Raw genomic sequence first — 20,638 nt, forward strand, 5'->3', positions numbered from 1 at the left:
AGTAACTCGAAGTGTACTAGGTACACTCCGTTTTCGACTTTTCGTTTAATAGTTCACATATAATGTATAACACAGATAGATTAATCGTAAGTGAGAAGCTCTTCACACCGTTTGCAAATGCTCTTGTTAATTTTTGAAATATATATATATATATATATATATATATATATATATATATATATATATATATATATATATATATATATATATATATATATATATTTATTTCAAAAAAAGACTCGCAAGTATGAAAGAATGGATATTGAGTAAATACATTTTCTAGTAAGTTTTAAAAGTTGTCATTCGATGTGAGATTTCATCCATATGAAATGGTAGAGATTTCTCCATCAAAAAAAAATGGTAGAGATTTATTTATTGGGCTTTTTTACTCTATTTGGGGTCTAATGGGCCTCTTTGGTAACTGTGGCCCATTTAGCATCAAATTATAAAATATATTTATTAGGCAACATTGACTTCAATGGTATATATAAAATTTGAGTAATTAAATATTCATATGATATTTGAGATAATATTTTAATATTCATTTAAAAGTCATCTACTCCAATGATGATTATCACATTAATTATCAATTGAAAGTTTATGGGTGGTTTTATTTGTAATTGCCACATGTCAACTTGTAATTGGATGTTTAGGTGGCTACAGTTTTTATAACTAAATTTCCAGCAAGTATTTTTACATCTCAATATATGTGAATTATCAAAATACAAACCTTATTTGATAACTCAATTAGAGTTAAAATGACGCATAACGGAAGCACGGTAAAAATTAATTTCTACAAATTAATCCTATAGAACAAAATAACATTCGGAATCCACCGAAAACTCCGGAATCCACCAGAAAATAGAGAAAACTCTAAAGATTTTATTAAAATTCGAAATTCTTCTCAAAATAAAGTCCTAAGGCAGCTATTTATACTAATAAAACTGAAAACCCTAATTAAACTAAGAAAATACTAAAAATTACCAAAAAGGCAAAAACGAGTTAGAGTCTGATTTTATTAGATCTCGTAATTTTGGGAAAAAACCCAATTTACAGAATCCTAATCCGATTTTTCTATGCTTTGATATTAGTTTTCTAAAACTTGCCTAAAATAGCAAAAACGAATTTTTAGGAGTCTAAACGACGATGAATTGCTGAAATTTGACGTGAATCATGAGCCTAGCTCATGAGTTTTGTTCCTTGCGCCGTTTCACTTGAGATAGAGTGCGTTTCGTACTCAAATACAATTTGAGTTCGTCGAAAACCCTTGGCAATGTTTGGAACTTATTTTGATTTCATTTTGAGGAAATATGTTTTGGGGGAAAATTTTGAGAATGAAAGTAATGTTTGTTTTTATTTTGGAAAGAGACAAAATATCGGAAGGGGACAAAATACAGTGTAAAAGTCAAATCATGTTTAAAAGGTGTGAGAAAAAAATATTTTAGAAGAAAAAAATTGAAAGATGAAGTGATGTTTATTTGTTTTTTAGTGAAAACATATTTTACTGTAGCAGTCAAATCATTTTACTGTAGGATGTCACATCATATCTGAAGGAGAGATAAACTTTTGAAATTGTTTTGAGAAAATGATTTGAAAAGTTTAATAAATTCCATTTTGTTTTGGGGAATCAATGAAAACAAAATAGAGACGATTCCAAACATTGCTCTTATTTTTCCATAATTTCTTTCGATATCTCCATCAATGCCCATTAATAACTGTTTTTCGAATTAAATAGTTATTATGCAATTCAAATCCAATTTGACGTTCCTTGTCATAAAAAATCTACGTTTTAGTATGTAAATTGTAGTTAAAAGTTTGAATAGTCCATTTGATAATTTCATTGGAGTTGTTCTTACATATGCTTATAAAATAGGGATTATTAGGGAAAACACCCTCATATGCACTGTCTCATTAAACTAGATCCTTTTTTTTTTTCCTTTCTTTTTGAGATAAATCCAATTGCATTTTATTTAATAGATTATATTATTAATAACCTATTTTACCCTTTTTCTAAATTTTTTACCTAATTAAATCCTCCTTAACCCGTTTCTTCCTTTTCTCCTATTTTTATTTTTTTTATCTTTTTGTTTTTCGTTAAATTTTTTTTTTTCTCTCAGGCATGCGGTTCAGCTGTTATCTCCTGCAAGCATAATTGCTAAAATGAGCGGTCGTGGTAATATTTGCAAGGTGATTAAATTGATCGTTTGATGTAATTTCTTCGGTGATTCTTTTTAGGAGAAAAATAAAATAATATTTTTTTTTTTAAATTAAACTTGTTGTACCTTTATACAGGCAGATATTGAAGAAGTGAATTCCCTATATCTGGATGCGAAATCTTCAGCAAAGCTTCTTCAAAAGCAGAAAGATAGATACATATCGTGATGAATTTTTTGGCTGAATTGGATTTACACGTAAGTTGTTCGATCTTGGGGCTTCTTTTGAAACGCAAAGTTTCACCTGCAAAATTCTGTAGAGAGAGATTCATTCTTGTTTATTTCTGTAACGTCTCTTTCTTTTCTCCTTTCTCTCCCTCTTTTCTTCACAACCTACTCCCATATCCACACTCACACCCTTGCAGCCCCACCGGACCACCACATCCACACCCTCGCAGATTTTTATAGTGGTTTTCAATACCTTTACATAAACCACTATAAAAATCTGTATAAATATTTATAGTGGTTTTATAGCTTCTTTTTCGTAGAATTTTTGATGTTTTCTTGTTAGAATCCATAGTGATTTTTGATGTTTATATAGTTGTGTATATAAAGTGGTTTTCATGTTTATATAGCTGTTTTATACATAGTGGTTTTCATGTTTATATAGTTGTTTATACGGAGTGGTTTTCAACAATTTTATAGTGGTTTTCAATAATTTTTGTACATGTTTTTATATAACTGTATATACAAAGTGGTTTTTATGTTTATATAGATAGTGGTTTTCGTGTTTATATAGTTGTTTGTACAAAGTGATTTTCATATTTATATAGATGCATATACAAATTGGTTTTCATATTTATACAGAGCGGTTTTCATGTGTCTTCGATTTTTTCCTTCATGAAATAATGCAGAATAAATTACTTCCCAAATATAATAAATCATGTAAATTACTTACTATTATAATAATAATAAAAAAAAAAGCCAATTTGATGGGAACATTAGTTCCCAAATATTACGAGAATTACTCCCCATATCTGGAGTAATTAATTAGGGGCCCGCATGGGTGTAGCTCAACTGGTTCCGGAGGTGGTAAGTTGGTGCAAGGTCCTAGGATCGAATCCTGGCAGCCGCAGTGTGGGAATTTCAACTCCAATGAGTTGGTTCCTTGTGGGCACCAGGTCCGGGTCCGCTACCTTAACGGGCCGTTGAGTTACCATGATTTACATTCCTCCATCAATCCTTGTCGGGCCAAGGGATGGGGGCCCTGGGGGCGAGGGATTTCGCCTTTTGGTGCAAGTAATTAATTAGGGAATTTGGAGCCTGATTTGGTGCTATTAATTAGGGGATTTGTATTTATTAATTTATTGGAATAATTAGTTAGGGTATATAACGTATTTTATATTGATTGGATTTATGGCTAATATCAATATAAAAATTGGATTTATTAAAAAGTCAAAATCCAATGAGGGGGTTTTATCAAATAGCCCCAATAAAATACGAGATTATTTATTTTTCTTTTCTAAATTTAAAAAGTCAATGTTGTATGTATTCTCCGATTCTTCTTATTAATCTTGGACTTTCAACGTTCAATTATTGAATATTAATTGTCAGTGATGATTTCTATTATTATTTAATTTCACTTTGGGCCTTATAAATGTACCATTTTGCCACTTTACATCTTCGAAAATAATTTATAGCACTTTGCACACTTAAAACATGTTTAATTGTTCAAATTGCATTTCTAGTTTATTTTTCGGTCAGAATTTCTGTCGTTGACTTTATTTGTGATAGTCAACATAGTTATTTTTGCTCGAAAATATACTAGTAATTTGCACCCTGAAGAAAAAATTAATCGTATAGACACAATGACCATGTTGATAATAAAAAATAAATAAACGACAAAAAATTATATAAAGAAAATAGACCAGGGTGCACTTTGAATAAGTAATCATGTTTTGAGGGTGCAAAGTGCCATAAGTTATTTTCCAGGGTGCAAAGTGCTACAATGGTATATTTCGATTTGAGATTAGACAATACACTTTGCCTGGAAAATAATATTTGTTTATGATTTGAGATTAGACAATACACTTTGCCATAAGTTATTAAGCCTGAAAATAATATTTGTTTATGATTTGAGATTAGACAATACACTATAACAATCAAGTCATGTTTAAAGTATTTAGAAAAATGTATTTAATTAAAAGAAAATAAATTGATTTTTTTGGGTAAATGACAAATATCCCCCTGAGGTATGGTCAATTTACGAAAAAACCCTCTTGTTTGGATAATTACATCTACCCCTCTCAACTATGATTTTTTCTTACACCTCCACCCCTATGGTGTCAAATTCAACATAATCATCTAGATTTTGTGAAATGTGCTCTAGTTTGTACTCGTTTTGTGTAAAAATACAATTTATAATCATCTTGCTTCAAAATGTAGAGTTCGAATAAGATAAAACTGGTACAAAAGTGATAATATGCCATATAATCTCGAAGATTCCACTAAATTTGATGAGTTGAGGGGGTGGTTGTAATTATCCAAACAAGAGGGGGTTTTTCGTAATTTGACCATACCTCAGGGGGTGGTTGTAATTTAACCTTTGTTTTTTAATGAATACATTTTTTTACTGTAGCAGTCAAATCATTATATTGTAGCAGCAATTCATGTTTGAAGGAGAGAGAAGATTTAGATGTTATTTTGAGATTTTTTGTAAATCTAAACAAACACAAATTCATTTTCGGAAAAGAATAAAAGTGAAATGAAAACTGAACCAATCATTGCCTTTAAATTTTTCTAAGTAGTGTTTTATGTTAAATCTTTATTTATCATTTTGTAACAAGAATTATTATTATTAGGGAAAATTAGCAAGACCCACCCCATCTAGGAAATATATAGTTAAGGAAAATTCGCCTCTAAAAAATAATTAGAGAAAACTTCTTTTGTTGTTAGCTTGGATAATTAATTAAGGTAAACTACCAATCATATCCTTACTTCTAACCCTAAATTTTGGCCTCTTCTTTTTTATCGTTATTTCTTTCTTTTCCTTCTCTCGATCTGCATTGACTCTGCTATCTGCTTTTCCTCCGTCGTTCTATCTATTTTTTTCTCTCGATCTGCTTCTTTCTCACTCTTATCTTCTTCTTTCTCCTCTTTCTCCTTCTCTAAAAGATTAAATCGAAGGCTGAGATGTGTAATGAGTTGACGGCTACGGTTACCCACAATTTCTCGATTTTGCGGAAATTTCTTCTTCGTCGCTGCTGGTTATGGTTTTTAATTTGATTTTGCTGTCTCTTTTTGGATATGGCGGTGATCATGAAGAAAATTGGGTTCGGATAGCTTTGTTTGATGGTGGTGGTTTTGTTTGGGCTGGTGGTGCGAGTTGTAATTTACTTTATTTGTTATTAAAAACTGTCAGAATATTGTGTGGTGGTGATCGTGTGCTGTGGTGGCGGTGTGGTGACGACAAGGAGCATATCTAGGGATTTTTGATAGATTAGGCGGATGACGGCGCGAGTAGAGAAATTCGCGCATGCTGGATCTTTAATTGACTATGTGTTTCGATTAAGTCAATCGACTATGTTCTGCTAGTCGATTAAAGTGTTAATCATCTGTTTTGGTAGTCGATTAAGGTTACTTGATTTCATATTTTAATTCATTTTTGAATTCCTATTTGTATAAATCAATTGCAATTTATGTATATTATTTGTTATGTTAAAATAGTTGTGTCTTTTTAATTTTATTTTATAGTATTTAGTTTTTTAATCGACTATGCTTATGTCGTACAGTCGATTAATATACCTGATAGAGAAAAAAAAAGTTAAAAATGAAAAAAATAGGAGTTTGACACGGACCCGACCCTTGGACTGCCCCGCCCCCGCTGACCGTCAACCCGGACCCGGACCCGCCCATACACGGGTCGGTTTCGGGTCCCCAGTTTCAAGACCCGAGACCCGACGGGTCCACCCGTGGGACCCGACCCAAGGGCCCGACCCGGGAACCGAGTGTTAATACAACTTTATTATTCAAAAATGGGTCAGAGGGGATTCAAACTCGGGGCAAATTGGAAAGATCGGGCATATCTTTCCACTGGGAAAGACACAACGTTTGATAATATTTAGGCAATAAATATATATTATATAAAACTCCGGTAAAATGATTTTCATGCAAATATGTTAAATAAATTATTAATTTTCATATTAATTATTAGTAAATAAGTTTAATTAAATTATTAACAAATGCAAACTTTATATATATATATATATAAATATATATATATATATATATATATATATATATATATATATATATATATATATATATATATATATATATATATAAAAAGCACGGTTCAATACTTCAAAACATCCATTATTAATTACTATATCAATATAATCTCCACTATTGAAAAATATATAGGATTGAATCAATTCAATATTTAATCAAATGAGTAATACTTAATACAAACTCACTTTTGTTATTAAAATCGATAGTGTGAAAAAATCGAATGAAAAATTAAATAATATGTTTATTTAAAAAAAATAGATTATAACTCATTTCAATGAATTTAAATCGATTAACTTCAATTGTTGACAAGAACTTATTAATATTATTGAGTATTTTATCATAAGATAATTATTTAAAAATATAAATGATGTTTATTTTAACAAAATAGATTATATCTCAATTCAATTAATTTTCTTACTTTAAAAATAATATTATATATGACTACTATATTCAAAATATTATAATGTAATTTCTCTTTTAATAATTGGTTTAATTTGTAAAAATCGTAAGAATTAAATTGTAGATCATATGATTTAATCCTTTTTTTACATATACATTTTATTCAAATATTAGAATTGAATCGTAAGATTTAAATGGATTAAGCTCTAGTTCTTTCAATTTTTTATAATTTTTTTTATTAGATTATATTTGTTAATAATTTTAATTAAAATTCTTAAATAATTACGAATATGATAATTAATAATCCATTACACATTATTTTTATAATCATTTTACACTATCTGTTATTGTTATTTATATTTCTTGCAAGTAATTTCACAAACAATTGTCTTGTCTCATTGGTTTGGATTGGCATATACATGTGAAGGGAACTAGAGTTCGAATTCCATTCCAAGCATGTTTTGGAAAAAAAATTCAAAATCCGGTTCGGACCCGGCCCAACCCCGACCCAGACCCGCCTCCCCGCGGGTCGGACCCGACCCGGGGCCGTGTGTAGTTGGTGATAGTGTTATGAGGTGCCAAGGGCATTAAGATAAATCGTTGCTGAAATTAGGAAGGGGCTTTTCTTATGATTCAAAATAGTTTGGGCTTCTCTATATTAAAATAAGTATTGATGAGTTATATCATAGAGCCTATTATTATTATTATTATTATTATTATTATAAAACTATTGTAAAACAAGGAAAAGACAAGAGAGCAAGTGTGTGTATGTATGTATTGTATTCTTATTCAAGTGTGTCTCAACTCCATACAATGGTGTTCCTGTTATAGTCCAAGAGGACCATTCAAAAGGTCATCAATTCGCACAAGTGTGTTTACTGCCGGTATATGAGATTTTGTTACTTTCTTTATATCAGTGAAAGCATCCGGCAATTGATTTGCAATATTTTGCAAATGAATTATCTTTTTCACTTCTTGCTCACATTGATTTGTGCGTGGGTCAAAATGAGACAAAGATGGTACATCCCATGAAATTTCACGCCGTTCAATATGAATCGGTGATTTATCTCCCCCTAACGGCGGGAAAACTGTCTCATTGAAATGGCAATCAGCAAACCTTGCCTTAAACAAATCACCCGTCATGGGCTCAATATATCGAATTATAGACGGGGAATCAAAACCAATATAAATTCCCAAACGTCTTTGTGGACCCATTTTTTTTCTTTGAGGTGGAGAAATATGAACATAAACAGCACAACCAAATATTTTTAAATGAGAGATGTCTGGTTGCTGTCCAGAAATCAGTTGCAACGGTGAATATTGTTCAAATGAACTTGGTCGAATTCGGACCAATGAAGCTGCATGTAATATTGCATGTCCCCAAACTGAAGTTGGTAAATTAGACCTTAGGAGTAATGATCTAGCAATTAGTTGCAACCTTTAAATAAAGGACTCAGCAAGTCCATTTTGAGTGTGCACATGTGCAATTGAATGTTCAACATCTATACCAATTGACATGCAATAATCATTAAATGCTTGAGATGTAAATTCACCGGCATTATCAAGACGAATAATCTTAATATGATAATCGGGAAATTGAGCTCTTAATCTTATAATTTGAGCAAGAAGTTTAGCAAAAGCAATAGTACGTGTTGACAGTAGACTTACATGTGACCATCTAGATGATGCATCTATTAGGACCATGAAATAACGTAACGGTCCACATGGTGGATCAATAGGTCCACAAATATCCCCTTGAATTCTTTGTAAGAATGATGGAGATTCATTACCAATTTTTATTGGTGATGGTTTTATTATCAATTTTCCTTGTGAGCAAGCATCACACACACATTGTTGAGGTAAAAGAATCTTCTGATTCTTTAGAGGATGCCCATATGAATTTTTTATTATTCGACGCATCATAATTGACCCTGGGTGGCCTAGTCGATCATGCCAAAGCATAAAAAGCTTGGGATCATTGAATTTTTTGGTCATCACAAGGTTTGATTCTATTGCGCTTATGGTCGCATAATATAATCCCGATGAGAAAACAAGGAGTTTTTCTTTCACATGCTTTTCGCATGAAACCTTGGATGTAATACAAAGATATTCTATATTCCCCTCATCCATAGTCTCGATATGAAATCCATTGAGACGTATATCTTTGAAACTCAATAAGTTTCTGTTTGATTGGTAAGAGTACAAAGCCTCTTTTATAAAAATATTTGTGCCACCGGGCAATATTATATTGGCTATTCCAAAGCCATCAACTATTTTTGTAGTACCGGAAATTGTACTAACATTTGCTTTTGCCAACTTTAAAGTCGAGAAATATTTTTGATCTCGAAGAATAGTGTGTGTTGTTCCACTGTCAACCAAGCAAATATCTCCACCATCCAAGTTGCTCACATGAGACTTATAATTATCCATGGTTCTTCGAAAAGATTAGAGCCTGCGTGCTGATAACGTATTGTAAAACAAGAAAAAGACAAGAGAGCAAGTGTGTGTATGTATGTATTGTATTCTTATTCAAGTGTGTCTCAACTCCATACAATGGTGTTCCTTTTATATTACAAGAGGACCATTCAAAATGTCATGAGTTACAAGGGAATGAATGGCCTTAACACCCACCATTATCACCTCTAATTACATACACTAATGGTTTTGTAACTCCTATAGACATCCACCATATGTTACGTAATAAAAACAATTTTTTTCCATAGTTAAAAAATGGCTTAATTCCACTTTGCACCCTTGAAATATACCATTTTGGCACTTTGCACCCTCGAAAAATAATAATAGCACTTTGCACCCTCAAAACACAATAAATCATTCACAATGCACCCTCAATTGAATAATAAAGGCAATTTTATTTTTCATTTGTGTTTTTCTTTTTGGGGTACAAAATAAAAAAAATTGTTTTTTTCTTGAACCTCAAACCTAATTTCGAGCGGACAATGTGCGAAAAAATAAAAATTACACCGGATTATTTAAAAAAAAACTACATTATCTTACAAAAGAAAAAAAAAATAATCTTTTATCACTAAATTATTCGATTGTGGATCTTTTATGTCACTGTTTGTAAAATATTAGGTGAAAATATTTGGAAGAAAAAATAATTTTCAGATAACTTGATAACGTAATAGCTGAATGGTTTTTTTTCGTAAAATATTTTATTTTGATAAAACAATATAATTTTTAAATATGTTGATGGAATGTATTTTTATTTTTTATTGTTGAACTTTATAGTTTCAAAATGATTGATGAATAAAAAAATATTTGACATTTGGCATCCTAAAAAAATATCACTACAAATATTAAATTTATATTTTTTAGCTTTAAAAAATCATTTGGGGTGCATTATGCATGATTTATTGTATTTCGAGGGTGCAAAGTGCTATTAATTTATTTTGAGGGTGCAAAGTGCCAAAATGGTATATTTCAAGGGTGCAAAGTGGAATTAAGCCGTTAAAAAATTGAACTTGTGCCTGACCCGGTTAACATCTCAACCCGGTCCACTTGCAGATACCAGGTCAACCAATCATATTTTACTTTAATTAATACTTATTTATGTATAATAAATTAAATCATGATAAATTTTAATAAATAAACATTTCCATCTGTATTTTTGTTTTTTCATTAACATTCAAAACAAAGCTACAAACACAGTAATTTTTTTCTTCTTATCGATCCCTTTTTCACTCTGCAAAAAACCAGAGACGAAAACATCAGAAGAAATCAAAAGGGGGATTTTCCTGCTTTTATATCTATATTGTATCTATATATTCAGAAACCCAGACGAAGATCTATCGTCTTTTTCACTTGATTCAATTCGCTAAATTGTGAATTTTGGAAGGGAAAAAAAGCCGTAAATCTCGAACCCCATTTCCCAAATTCCGCATTGTTCAAGGTTAGTTAATCCAATTTTTTTTTCTTTTTAGAATTCAGATTACGTCGGAATGAAGTCACTGTGGAGTATTTGTTTGGCAATCCGGAAGAAATACGGAAGAAATTGAATCCGAAATTTTGTTGGGCAGTCACTTTAGCAATCCCCACTTCACCTAACTGGGAATTTTTTTTTCAATCATATATACGAGTGCGATTGCGTTATCGTGTTGCAGTTTGGATTTTGGATTTCGAAAATTCGTTGGATCTTGTGTGTTGATTTGATTCAGTCTTATTGAATTTTTTGTTGCAGAATTGAGTATTTGGGAGGTTATGGTTATTGGGTGGAGCATTTGTTTTTATTCGGTGAGATTATTATGAAGGAGGGAGTGCGTTTTCGTGAAGTGTATGTATAATGGCGGACGCTGTAGCTCTATTAGAGGCTTCGGGCTCCAGATTTAGCGATTTGGAGCTCATTGGAAGAGGTTCGTTTGGGGATGTTTATAAAGCGTAAGTTTTAGTCCACGCTTTATGCGTATTTCGTTTATTTTCGGTTTCGTTGAAATGTAGATATACGTAAAGCCATTAATGGGTGTTTAAACTTATGAAGCATTTGCGTCCAACCGATTTTGACTTTTACAAGAACTACTAGAGAAAGGGAAAAAATTGCATTATTCACACTATTTGCTCGTATATTTGTTGATGACTACGTATTTTGATAGTTATATATAGTTGCTTGCAAATCTGTCGTTAGTTGTCAAGTAATGACTGAGCCGGAAAAGCATATTAGAATATCAGTTTTGTACTTAACTATTTTTGCTTTTGGTCTGAGTAAATTTCGATGCACAACTTCTTCGGTCAACATTTTATGGGATTGTTCTGTTCTGATAGATGTTTTGTTGCTTGATTTCCTTACATATTACTTTGTGACAAATGTCAAATGTGGCGGTAATGAGAAGACCTTTAAATTAGGTTGTAAAATCTGTTACTATACTCAGACCACGGTTAGTTTAACTGGCACACTTGCAATAAAGTAGTTGCTTAATCACTAGTACATGTGCGTGGTAGTATGGCAAATGGAAGCGGAAAATAGTATTTCATGTTTTTATCTCTAGTATGAAAAATGGAAGTAACGGATGATATGTTCTGTTTGAGTAGTCTTTCGGATGTCTTAGAGAGCTTAAAAACGTTACAACTTACAACTTACACGGTATATGAACCTTAGAGAGTTTTCTGGTACCTCTGTGCCATGTCAGCAGCTTGGTTTGTCTTTATTACGCGTTGTATTCTAGATTGATTCTATGCTAAATATCTAAAGATTTGTGAAAAGACAAAAGTAGTAGTATATTTCCAGTTGTATTATTATAGTATTTTTTATGTAAAGTAAACTTTTTTTTCCTCGATTAATTTTATTATTTTGCTATTTTTTGTTTCCGCAGGTACGATAATGAATTAAAAAAGGATGTTGCTATCAAGGTCATTGATTTAGAAGAATCGTGAGTGTATAAACTTGGTTATATCTGTTATTAACTTATTTTAAACGACATTTCATATGTGGGTCCGAAAAAAAAAGCTTTCATATATAGGAAACAAATATTTTTTTCCAGATTTCCTTACGTATAATTTTAGAGTTACATATTATAAGAAAGGAAAGATATTGTTTGGTGTAGTTATTATTTGTGCCTCAATTACCGCGAAGGGATGACAAAATTTTGGGAATATTCGGAGTTTCTTGTTAAAGAAATAGGAGCAAAGCCGATATGTAGTTCTAAGGAACCAATTCAATAGGATCGATCTGAATATGTTGGCTATTTGACAAGTAGAGGTCATAGTGCTTTTCAACATCGAGGGAAGTTTGAATTTCGTGGAACATTAGTCAGCATCGTGTAAAATAACATTAGTCTCATGCATGGGACTGAGTGAAAATGTTTGCCGTAAAAGCATCTCCCACGTCAGCTTTTTTCTAAACTAACCAAATTACTATTAGTGAAAAGCCTGATTGACGTGAATTAATTGTCTTTTTCTTTGTTGTGAGCTGTGAATATTCGCCTTTACACCCTCGCAACAACTCATATTTCCTTAAAATGGTGAACCTTTTATCCAACCGTAGTCATTGTAGGAGCATGAAGAAGGCAAATTAGAAATTCTCCTCGTTGGAACATGAAAAAGAAATTTCTCGGGAATAACGGTGGAAATATGCTTAATGTTTTTAATAATTGTGTTGTAACATGATTTGGGGCGCTGGATTTGGAGGATGTTTAGAATCGTTTTGGGGTGAAAATTGGGTAGTTAAATTTGGAGAGTGGAAAACCCAAAAGGATATGATTTGTAAAGTGTGAGGGGTGATTTGGGGTTATGTAAATCTTTCAAGGGACTAAAATGTTCAAGATAGCTGTGAAATAATTGCAGTGATACCCATATACGGAAGAAACTGGGGGTCGGCTGCATCGGTTATAGCATTTTTTTTTTCATATCAGCATTGATTGTCATTCCAAACACTTTAAAATGATGGTTTCTTATGAGACCAAAATCGTTATGAATTAATTTGAGGCCTCTAAGATGTATTAAGAAATAAACTCTTATTCTGATATCATAGTTAAGCCTTTTCTCCCTTTCGTCTTATACTTGCTTAATTTTCTTACAGGGAGGATGAAATAGAGGACATCCAGAAGGTAGATTTGATATTTATGGTTACTCTTTGTCCTTTGGAATTAAAAAGTCGCATTTTTTTTATTCAATTTCTTTGTTGACAGGAAATTGCCGTTCTTTCAGAATGTCGATCCCCATACATCACAGAATATTATTGTTCTTATTTAAATCAAACCAAGCTGTGGATAATCATGGAATTCATGGCTGGTGGTTCTGTTGCTGATCTAGTAAGTCGCTTATAGATCCTTATCCAATTTGTATCTTTATTTATTTCAAACTACTTCAAAAAAATTCTCTCTAGATTTGTTATTCTTCTTCAATGCGACATTTATTGATGAAATCAAATGTCGCCACCTTGTTGTCCATGTATTCAATTAGAGATCTTATTTTTCTTTTCTTCTTACGGGTAAGCATGACATTTTTTGTGAACTCTCTCTCTCTTTTTTTTCTGTAATAATAATTTTTTTAATTCAATTTATAGAAGCAAAAAAAAGGACCATGAAAGTTAGCGAACTAACAGAAAAGTACTGTTTTATTCCTATGCAGATCCAGCCAAATCAGCCACTGGATGAAGGTTCCATAGCTTGCATTTTACGTGATCTGCTCCATGCGGTTGATTATCTCCACAATGAGGGAAAAATTCATCGAGATATCAAAGGTAGATTATTAAACAATATTCGTTCTACCTTTTGAACATGTTTTAATTTCTGAAACACAATGAAATTAATGATGCCTTTTTGTGAAACCCTGAAGTTTAATCTTCAATCTTCATGTGAAGGCAGAATACAACCTTTTTCATCTAGTGATTGCATATAACTTCTAGTCATGGTTTTGCCCACTTAATTTGTCAAAAATAATTTTTGGTGCAATGTTTTGGCAGCGGCAAACATTTTGTTGACTGAGAATGGAGATGTTAAGGTATATAATTATTTTGGTTACACTTTCTTGGAGTTCTTTTTTTATTTTTTTATTATTTGAACAGGATGAAATTGTGTTGCTAGCTTCAATTTAATTATTTTCATCTGATACAGGTAGCAGATTTTGGTGTTTCCGCTCAATTAACCCGGACAATTTCAAGAAGAAAGGTACCCTTAATTTTTTATCCTTGCTCGAAAATGCACATTTGACAATCTGAAGATTCTCTCCCTTTACTTTTCTTTTGTCTTGATTTTTTTTCACGTGCCTCTTTGAAATGTGTGTACGGTCTCTACTGTGCTTCTTGTTACAATCACATCATCGCTACCCCGATTGCATTTCCACCTATTTTTATCGACTTACCACTATTTATTAGTCATGTCTACAGTTGTTTTTGTATTATTTTCTATCTACAAACAAACAGGTTGTATTGCATTACAATCTCGTTCTTGCTCTTATTAAGTCTGAGATGCAGTTATCCAAGGAGTCATGAAATCTCAAGCTAATGCAATTAAAAGTTAACAGACTTTTGTAGGAACACCTTTCTGGATGGCTCCAGAAGTAATTCAAAATGCTGAAGGATACAATGAAAAGGTATTTCTTATGTCAACTATCCCCCTCTCGTTTATTTGATTTATTGTAAGTTTGTAATTCTCTTGCCCCTTTTAATTTTGAGGTTTTTGGTTTGAATAGGCAGATATATGGTCTCTAGGAATAACTGCAATTGAAATGGCAAAGGGAGAACCTCCACTTGCTGATCTCCATCCTATGAGAGTGCTTTTCATCATTCCCCGAGAAAATCCGCCACAGGTTTACCTATCTTTCACATGATTGTAAATTCTTAGCTTATCCCAATACTTAGTCTTTCTTAATTTGTGAAATTTATGTTAATTTTTTGCCATTCAGCTAGACGAACATTTCTCTCGTCCTTTGAAAGAATTTGTTGCTCTGTGTTTGAAGAAGAATCCAGCAGAGGTAGATTCCTTCAACTTCTTTTCATCTCCATGTGTATATGTGTGTTGTTAGTGTTGGCGCAAAGCTGGAAACTGTTATTACCACGTTCCTTTCTAATCCACATAGATATAAGCTGATAAAAAAACAATAAATTTGTCTCATTGATGATAAAACTATTACTACCATGTTTCAACTAAGGTTTTTGCTCCATTTTGTTTACGCATACTACGGTAGATTCCAATCAACTTGAGTAAGATGTCATATGGAAATTTGTATCAATCAAAGCTTGCTTTTTTTATGCTACCTTTTGCTGATTCTTAGTATCCAATAAACTACTCGGTGCCTATATTTGGTATCCAATTGCTTTCATTATCATGTGACCTCTCTTGTGTTGTATATTTTATTATGCATAATTGACATTCTGTGGTTTCTTAGCATAAAAAAATATGTATTGAAATATAATAAAATAAGTTTCTTGCTTTTCATTTTTTATGTTACTATACTTGCCTGTTCTTCTTCCGCTCTCTTTTGTGTTTATTCCCGCCTCTTATGCTTTACGTCTTTTGATATTTGAATTGTAGAGGCTAAGTGCCAAGGAACTTCTTAAGCACCGTTTTATCAGAAATGCTAGAAAGAGTCCAAGGCTTTTAGAGCGAATCAGGTACGCAATCATTTCTCTTCATCCTACTCCGTTACAATGAAAAACTATGTCAGATACTTGTTTAATTGAACATTTTGTTTGTTAATTGAAATACAAAATTGGTGATTAATGTAACTATTTAATCCCAAGTGCTCAAGAAGTAAGGTGTTATCAGTACATGGAAACTAGAGACAGATTCAAGATCTTTTCTTTTCTCTCCAAAACTTTTCACCATGTTGTTTTGTAGAAACGTGTAATAGTCTGCAATCATTTGACTTTGTAGAGAGCGCCCTAAGTTTCAAATGGACGAAGAGACTGAAAATGGTCCAACACCATATGCGGAAGCTTCCGGAACTGTAAAGGTGGCTAGAGATGTCGGAGTTGACGACACAGTCCGAGCAAGGTCAGTCATCTGTTAATGCTTCTAGGTCCCATTTTACGCTCTCAGATTTAAGTTTTAACTCTGATTTTATTTTATTTTTAATTATTTTTAATTTTGTTATTACACAGTAGCCAGGCGACTGGTGTGAAAAATGCTGGATGGGACTTCAGTATTGGTGGACCAAATAGCACCGGAACTGTTCGTAGTTTAGTAAGACCGCCTCAGGCGAGAGAAAGAAAACCTGAGGTCCCATTAAGTCAATCTTCGTCTAGGAAAATGTTAGATTCTGGTAATCAACGGTCTTCTGCTTCTGGAACAATGCGTCACACTTCATCAGAGCTATCAACGGGGAAAGATGCTAACCATTCATCAAAGCAAGAAAATTATGAAGACGTATGTCATTCTTATCTCTTACTACTTTTTTTTTTTGTGTGTGTGTATGTGTTTATTTCATATTTTGGGAACTCTGTTTGTGTTGGTTATAACTAAAGAATTGAAGGGTTGGATACTTACCCAAATCTAAATGTATTGGAGTAGGTAATTATTTTAAATATAAAATTCGAGCAAAATATGGAATTGCAAAAGTCGCTCCAATCTTTAGTCTTTACACTTGGCTATTGAACTTTATTTTGTTATTAGGGTGAAGCTTTTGGTAATTGTATCCAGTTTGGCTTCCTTCACTTCGATTTCAGTGAGACTGTTATCATTTGCATCAATCTTCATATTTACCACTATACCGGAAAACAAATATTTCTCCATCATGCTTTTTAATATTCACAATGGCATTTTCTGATCGGTCCTTCAAAACCATCTGATATTGTTAACTAGCTGTTGACCTTACTTACATCATCTGGATGCAGTTTATATTATTTCCTAGCTGGTTTTACGCACTTTGATTCGAGTGGATATAATTTAGTAGTTTATCAAATTCAGTATTTGCCAATTTATTTGCCCCGTAGTCCCTTGCGAATTTTCCACGCATTGTGATGTGGATAGTGTTTCATCTTGTTAAGAGATGGATGAAATAAAGCTTGTGCCATATTTTAAAATATTGAAATCAAGAGAATTTGAAAATTGATTGCCACATAATTTTTGAATCTTCTCATATATATATATATTCTCACCTTGCAGGAACATGAGAGTGGCACAGGAACCGTCGTTATACGATCTCCAAGAGGACCTAAGCCATCCTCTCAGTTCAGCAGCCAAAGTTCAATGGTACGAAACATTATCCGATCGAGGTTTATAAAAAAAAACATTTATTTTTTTCGCTGTGTTACAATAAATAAATAATAAAAGGCTTCTGTTATCGATGTTCCAGTCAAGCAGCACATATGCCTCTGCTGAAGATGCTTCCAACAGTGGCACTGTTGTTTATAGAGGGCATCACGAAGATTCTGATTCTCCTAAAACTCCAAAGTCGAGGCTTGGCCTTCAAGAGAAAGCCTTTAGTGCTCTTGAAGACAGTGAATTAAACCTCGCAGAGGTTCGTTTGTTCGTACTTTAGCTGATTTTTTGCTATCTTCATGTTTATATGTCTGATTCTCGCTCGAGATTTTTCTTGCATGTTTTCGTTTACTTCTAACACGAGCCATATTGGGTCTTTTTTTTTTTTATGACAGATTAATGAGGGATTTTTATTCTGAAATGTTAAATGTCATTTCGATTTTACTAATACCTTTTTGACTTCAAAAGTTGACCCCTTTGTAGTCTGATTTTGGCAAAATTTAGAACACGGAATATGTAGTCCTTTGAGATAGCTTTCTAACCCAACTTGAATCAACTAGATCCGATGTCGGGTAACAAAATTATGCATCAATGAGTTACATTTTGAATTTTAGATAACTCAAAATTTCAAAATTGTGGGAAGTGTTCATTGATTCATGTATATCTTTCTCACCCGACATCCAATCTTGGTGATTCAAGTTGGATTAGAAATCTAACTCAAAGAACTATAAATTCCATGTTTTGAGTTTTGCCAAATTCAGCTTCGAAAATGTTCAAAATCACCTTCGAAGTCAAAACGGTATTGTTAAAACTAAAACGACATTTATCACATCCCATTTTTATTCTATGCTACATTTATTACATGGGTCAACTTGGCATTAACTAGGATTAGAAGGAGTTTGTTTCGTTCGTCATATGGTTTATTTTTTGAAGCATATTTTTGCGATTTTATTCAGGCCAGAGCAGCAATTCAAGGAGGAAGAAAAGGCAACATTAGGGAAAAGTCGGAACTGAGGAAGGTCAATCGAGACGTGCAAGAGATCAAAAAAACCGAGCAACCAACAAAAAGTTCTGACCCAGCAAGGTATTTGACCTTAAAATTGCATTTGACCTTAAAATTGTTCGATGTTATTAATTCCGTCTTAAAACATGAAACATCAAATCCAGACATTCTCGTGACTATTTTGACGCACAAAAAGCATTTTCAAGATCACACCATACGGGTGATGACGAGGACAATGCAAGGAGTTCTGCAGCAGCTTTGTCTGTCCCTTTGTCTGTACTTCTAATCCCTTCACTTAAAGACGTAAGTATATATGTTCTCCCTTTTAAAACCATCTTTCACTAATATTAGTTCGAGCTCTGCATTATTATCTCTGTGAAGGAGAGCCATTTGAAGTAGATTTTTGTCTGTCCGATAATATCCTAAGAATTTATAGTCTCGTAAGCTGCAAATAGTTTTTATGTAGAAATGTCTTTTGCATGGCATCTTTTAATTTCGATTATCGACATGATAGCCCTATATGGAGTAAACTTGTGCACCATGGTCGTCTGTTAATATTCTTGGTTTTAGAGGTTTTCGGGTTTCGGGTTTCGGAAACCATGAAAACTTGTTTTTTCTTTGAGGTTGACTATTCTTAAGCAAGATGTCGGGATAGTTTAATTGAGAACTGTATTATGATGTATTGCAATGCAGGCAATTGGTGAGGATTCAGGCCGATCGGTCTTTCAGACAGTGGCCAACTCTTTAATGGATATGGAGCGTGTTAAGCCTGGCTCTTCCGAACTATTTATCACCAAGTTACTACAGCAACTATCAAGGTTTTTTTTACTTGCATTTCATATTTTACGTTAAAAAACAAAAAAAAAAAAAAAGCGACATGTTCTTCGTAGTTATGTTTTTCTCAACTAGAGTGAAAAAAATGTGTAGTTCGAAGGAAGATTCTCTGAAAGACCTGCAGGAGCTAGCAACTCAAATGTTCGTCAAGGGCAAAATAGAGACAACAGTTATAAATACAGAAGCCGATGATAGCAGAAAGAAGCCACCAAATAAGGAGGTTCATTCGAATTCCAATATGAGCCCACTTGCAAGGTTCTTGCTCTCGAGGTCAGTCAAAAAGCTCATTTTTTTTTCCCCGTCTTTTCTCCCACCCTTTTTTCTCCTCTGCTTGAATCCTCGTTTTCACGACGACCCTTTTGTTAAATATCATTTTAGTAAATTATTAATCTCTATTGTCTTAACAATTTAATTGACTTAATCCTGATTATCATTCACATTTTGCCTAATTGACCATAATTAATTGCTCTAACTAATGACACTCTGTTTAACTGTATCTATCTATTAATGTCATTGTATCTATCTATTAATGCAGATGGCAAGGTCATGCTTCCAGGGATCTAAATTCTTGAAAAATGACGTCATAATTATGTTATTCTTTTTTGGGGTGATATTGTCCTTTTTTCTTGAGTTAAATGAGTGAGTGAATGTACATAACATTTAAGGAAACTGTTATTTGTAGCCTCCATCATTTAGCTACTTTTATATAGTTATTATAAAATGTTACTTTTACTTATTTATTTAATTCAAATTTCTTTTTTTTGGTTGCCAAAAGCCACTATTATGAAGTCTCTACTAGTGTGACTTGTATTGTAAAGAGTGAAAGGAATAATTCATTTGGAAAAAAATAATTAACGCTCACTTGTATGAATTTGGGTGAAAGTACTATTTTACCCTTAATGGAACACAAAGATACAAAAATCCATATATGTAGTTATAAAAGTATTACAATTGACGTGTTTTACAATTATTCAATTTGCTGCCTAATTATACTAGGATTTTAGAGTAAGTGTTTTTTTTTTCTTTTTTAAAATCTTTTCTTTATTAGTTAAAAGAAAATTGATTGTAGCTATTAATCAAATGAATATTGTTCATTTACTAGAACTAATTAATTACAGTATCTGCATATTTTATTCTAACAATATTAAAAATATTTTCAAATATAAATTTAGATTTCTAGAATTTAGATTTAGAATTTGAAAAATATTAAAAATATTTTTCAAATATAAATACCTCTAGAACTTGAGTCCAATAGGTTATCTTTTAATTTATGTTGTTTTAGTGAGAGTATAAAACTATATACTTAA

General features: G+C 32.3%; 1 protein-coding gene and 1 long non-coding RNA gene across 5 annotated transcripts; both read left to right on the plus strand.

Annotated features, from left to right (window-relative positions):
* Positions 1-2,098: 2,098 nt before the first annotated feature.
* On the plus strand, positions 2,099-2,480 carry LOC148768757 (uncharacterized). The gene is made up of 2 exons (XR_016032902.1): positions 2,099-2,187; positions 2,293-2,480. It is a non-coding gene; the product is annotated as an uncharacterized LOC148768757 (long non-coding RNA).
* Positions 2,481-10,436: 7,956 nt separating this feature from the next.
* On the plus strand, positions 10,437-20,105 carry LOC105970392 (Protein kinase superfamily protein). Of its 4 annotated transcripts, none has more exons than XM_088822294.1 (21): positions 10,437-10,752; positions 11,041-11,237; positions 12,167-12,223; positions 13,372-13,399; positions 13,481-13,603; positions 13,923-14,034; positions 14,257-14,294; positions 14,408-14,461; positions 14,817-14,885; positions 14,985-15,101; positions 15,198-15,266; positions 15,827-15,906; positions 16,169-16,288; positions 16,396-16,660; positions 17,399-17,485; positions 17,589-17,753; positions 18,451-18,578; positions 18,662-18,800; positions 19,191-19,315; positions 19,425-19,601; positions 19,867-20,105. In XM_088822294.1, the coding sequence occupies exons 2-21, from the start codon at positions 11,143-11,145 to the stop codon at positions 19,901-19,903; spliced, it is 2,085 nt and encodes a 694-aa protein (XP_088678420.1). In that variant the 5' UTR covers positions 10,437-10,752; positions 11,041-11,142; the 3' UTR covers positions 19,904-20,105. The 4 variants fall into 4 exon arrangements, with proteins under 4 accessions (XP_088678420.1, XP_088678421.1, XP_088678422.1 ...); XM_088822295.1 differs by having other exon boundaries at positions 16,399-16,660; XM_088822296.1 differs by lacking the exons at positions 10,437-10,752; positions 11,041-11,237; positions 12,167-12,223 and adding an exon at positions 12,840-13,012.
* The last annotated feature ends 533 nt before the right edge of the window (positions 20,106-20,638 follow it).

Source organism: Erythranthe guttata, chromosome 8, assembly GCF_056151865.1.
Source record: "Erythranthe guttata isolate IM_541 chromosome 8, IM_541, whole genome shotgun sequence".
Taxonomy (NCBI): Eukaryota; Viridiplantae; Streptophyta; class Magnoliopsida; order Lamiales; family Phrymaceae; genus Erythranthe; species Erythranthe guttata.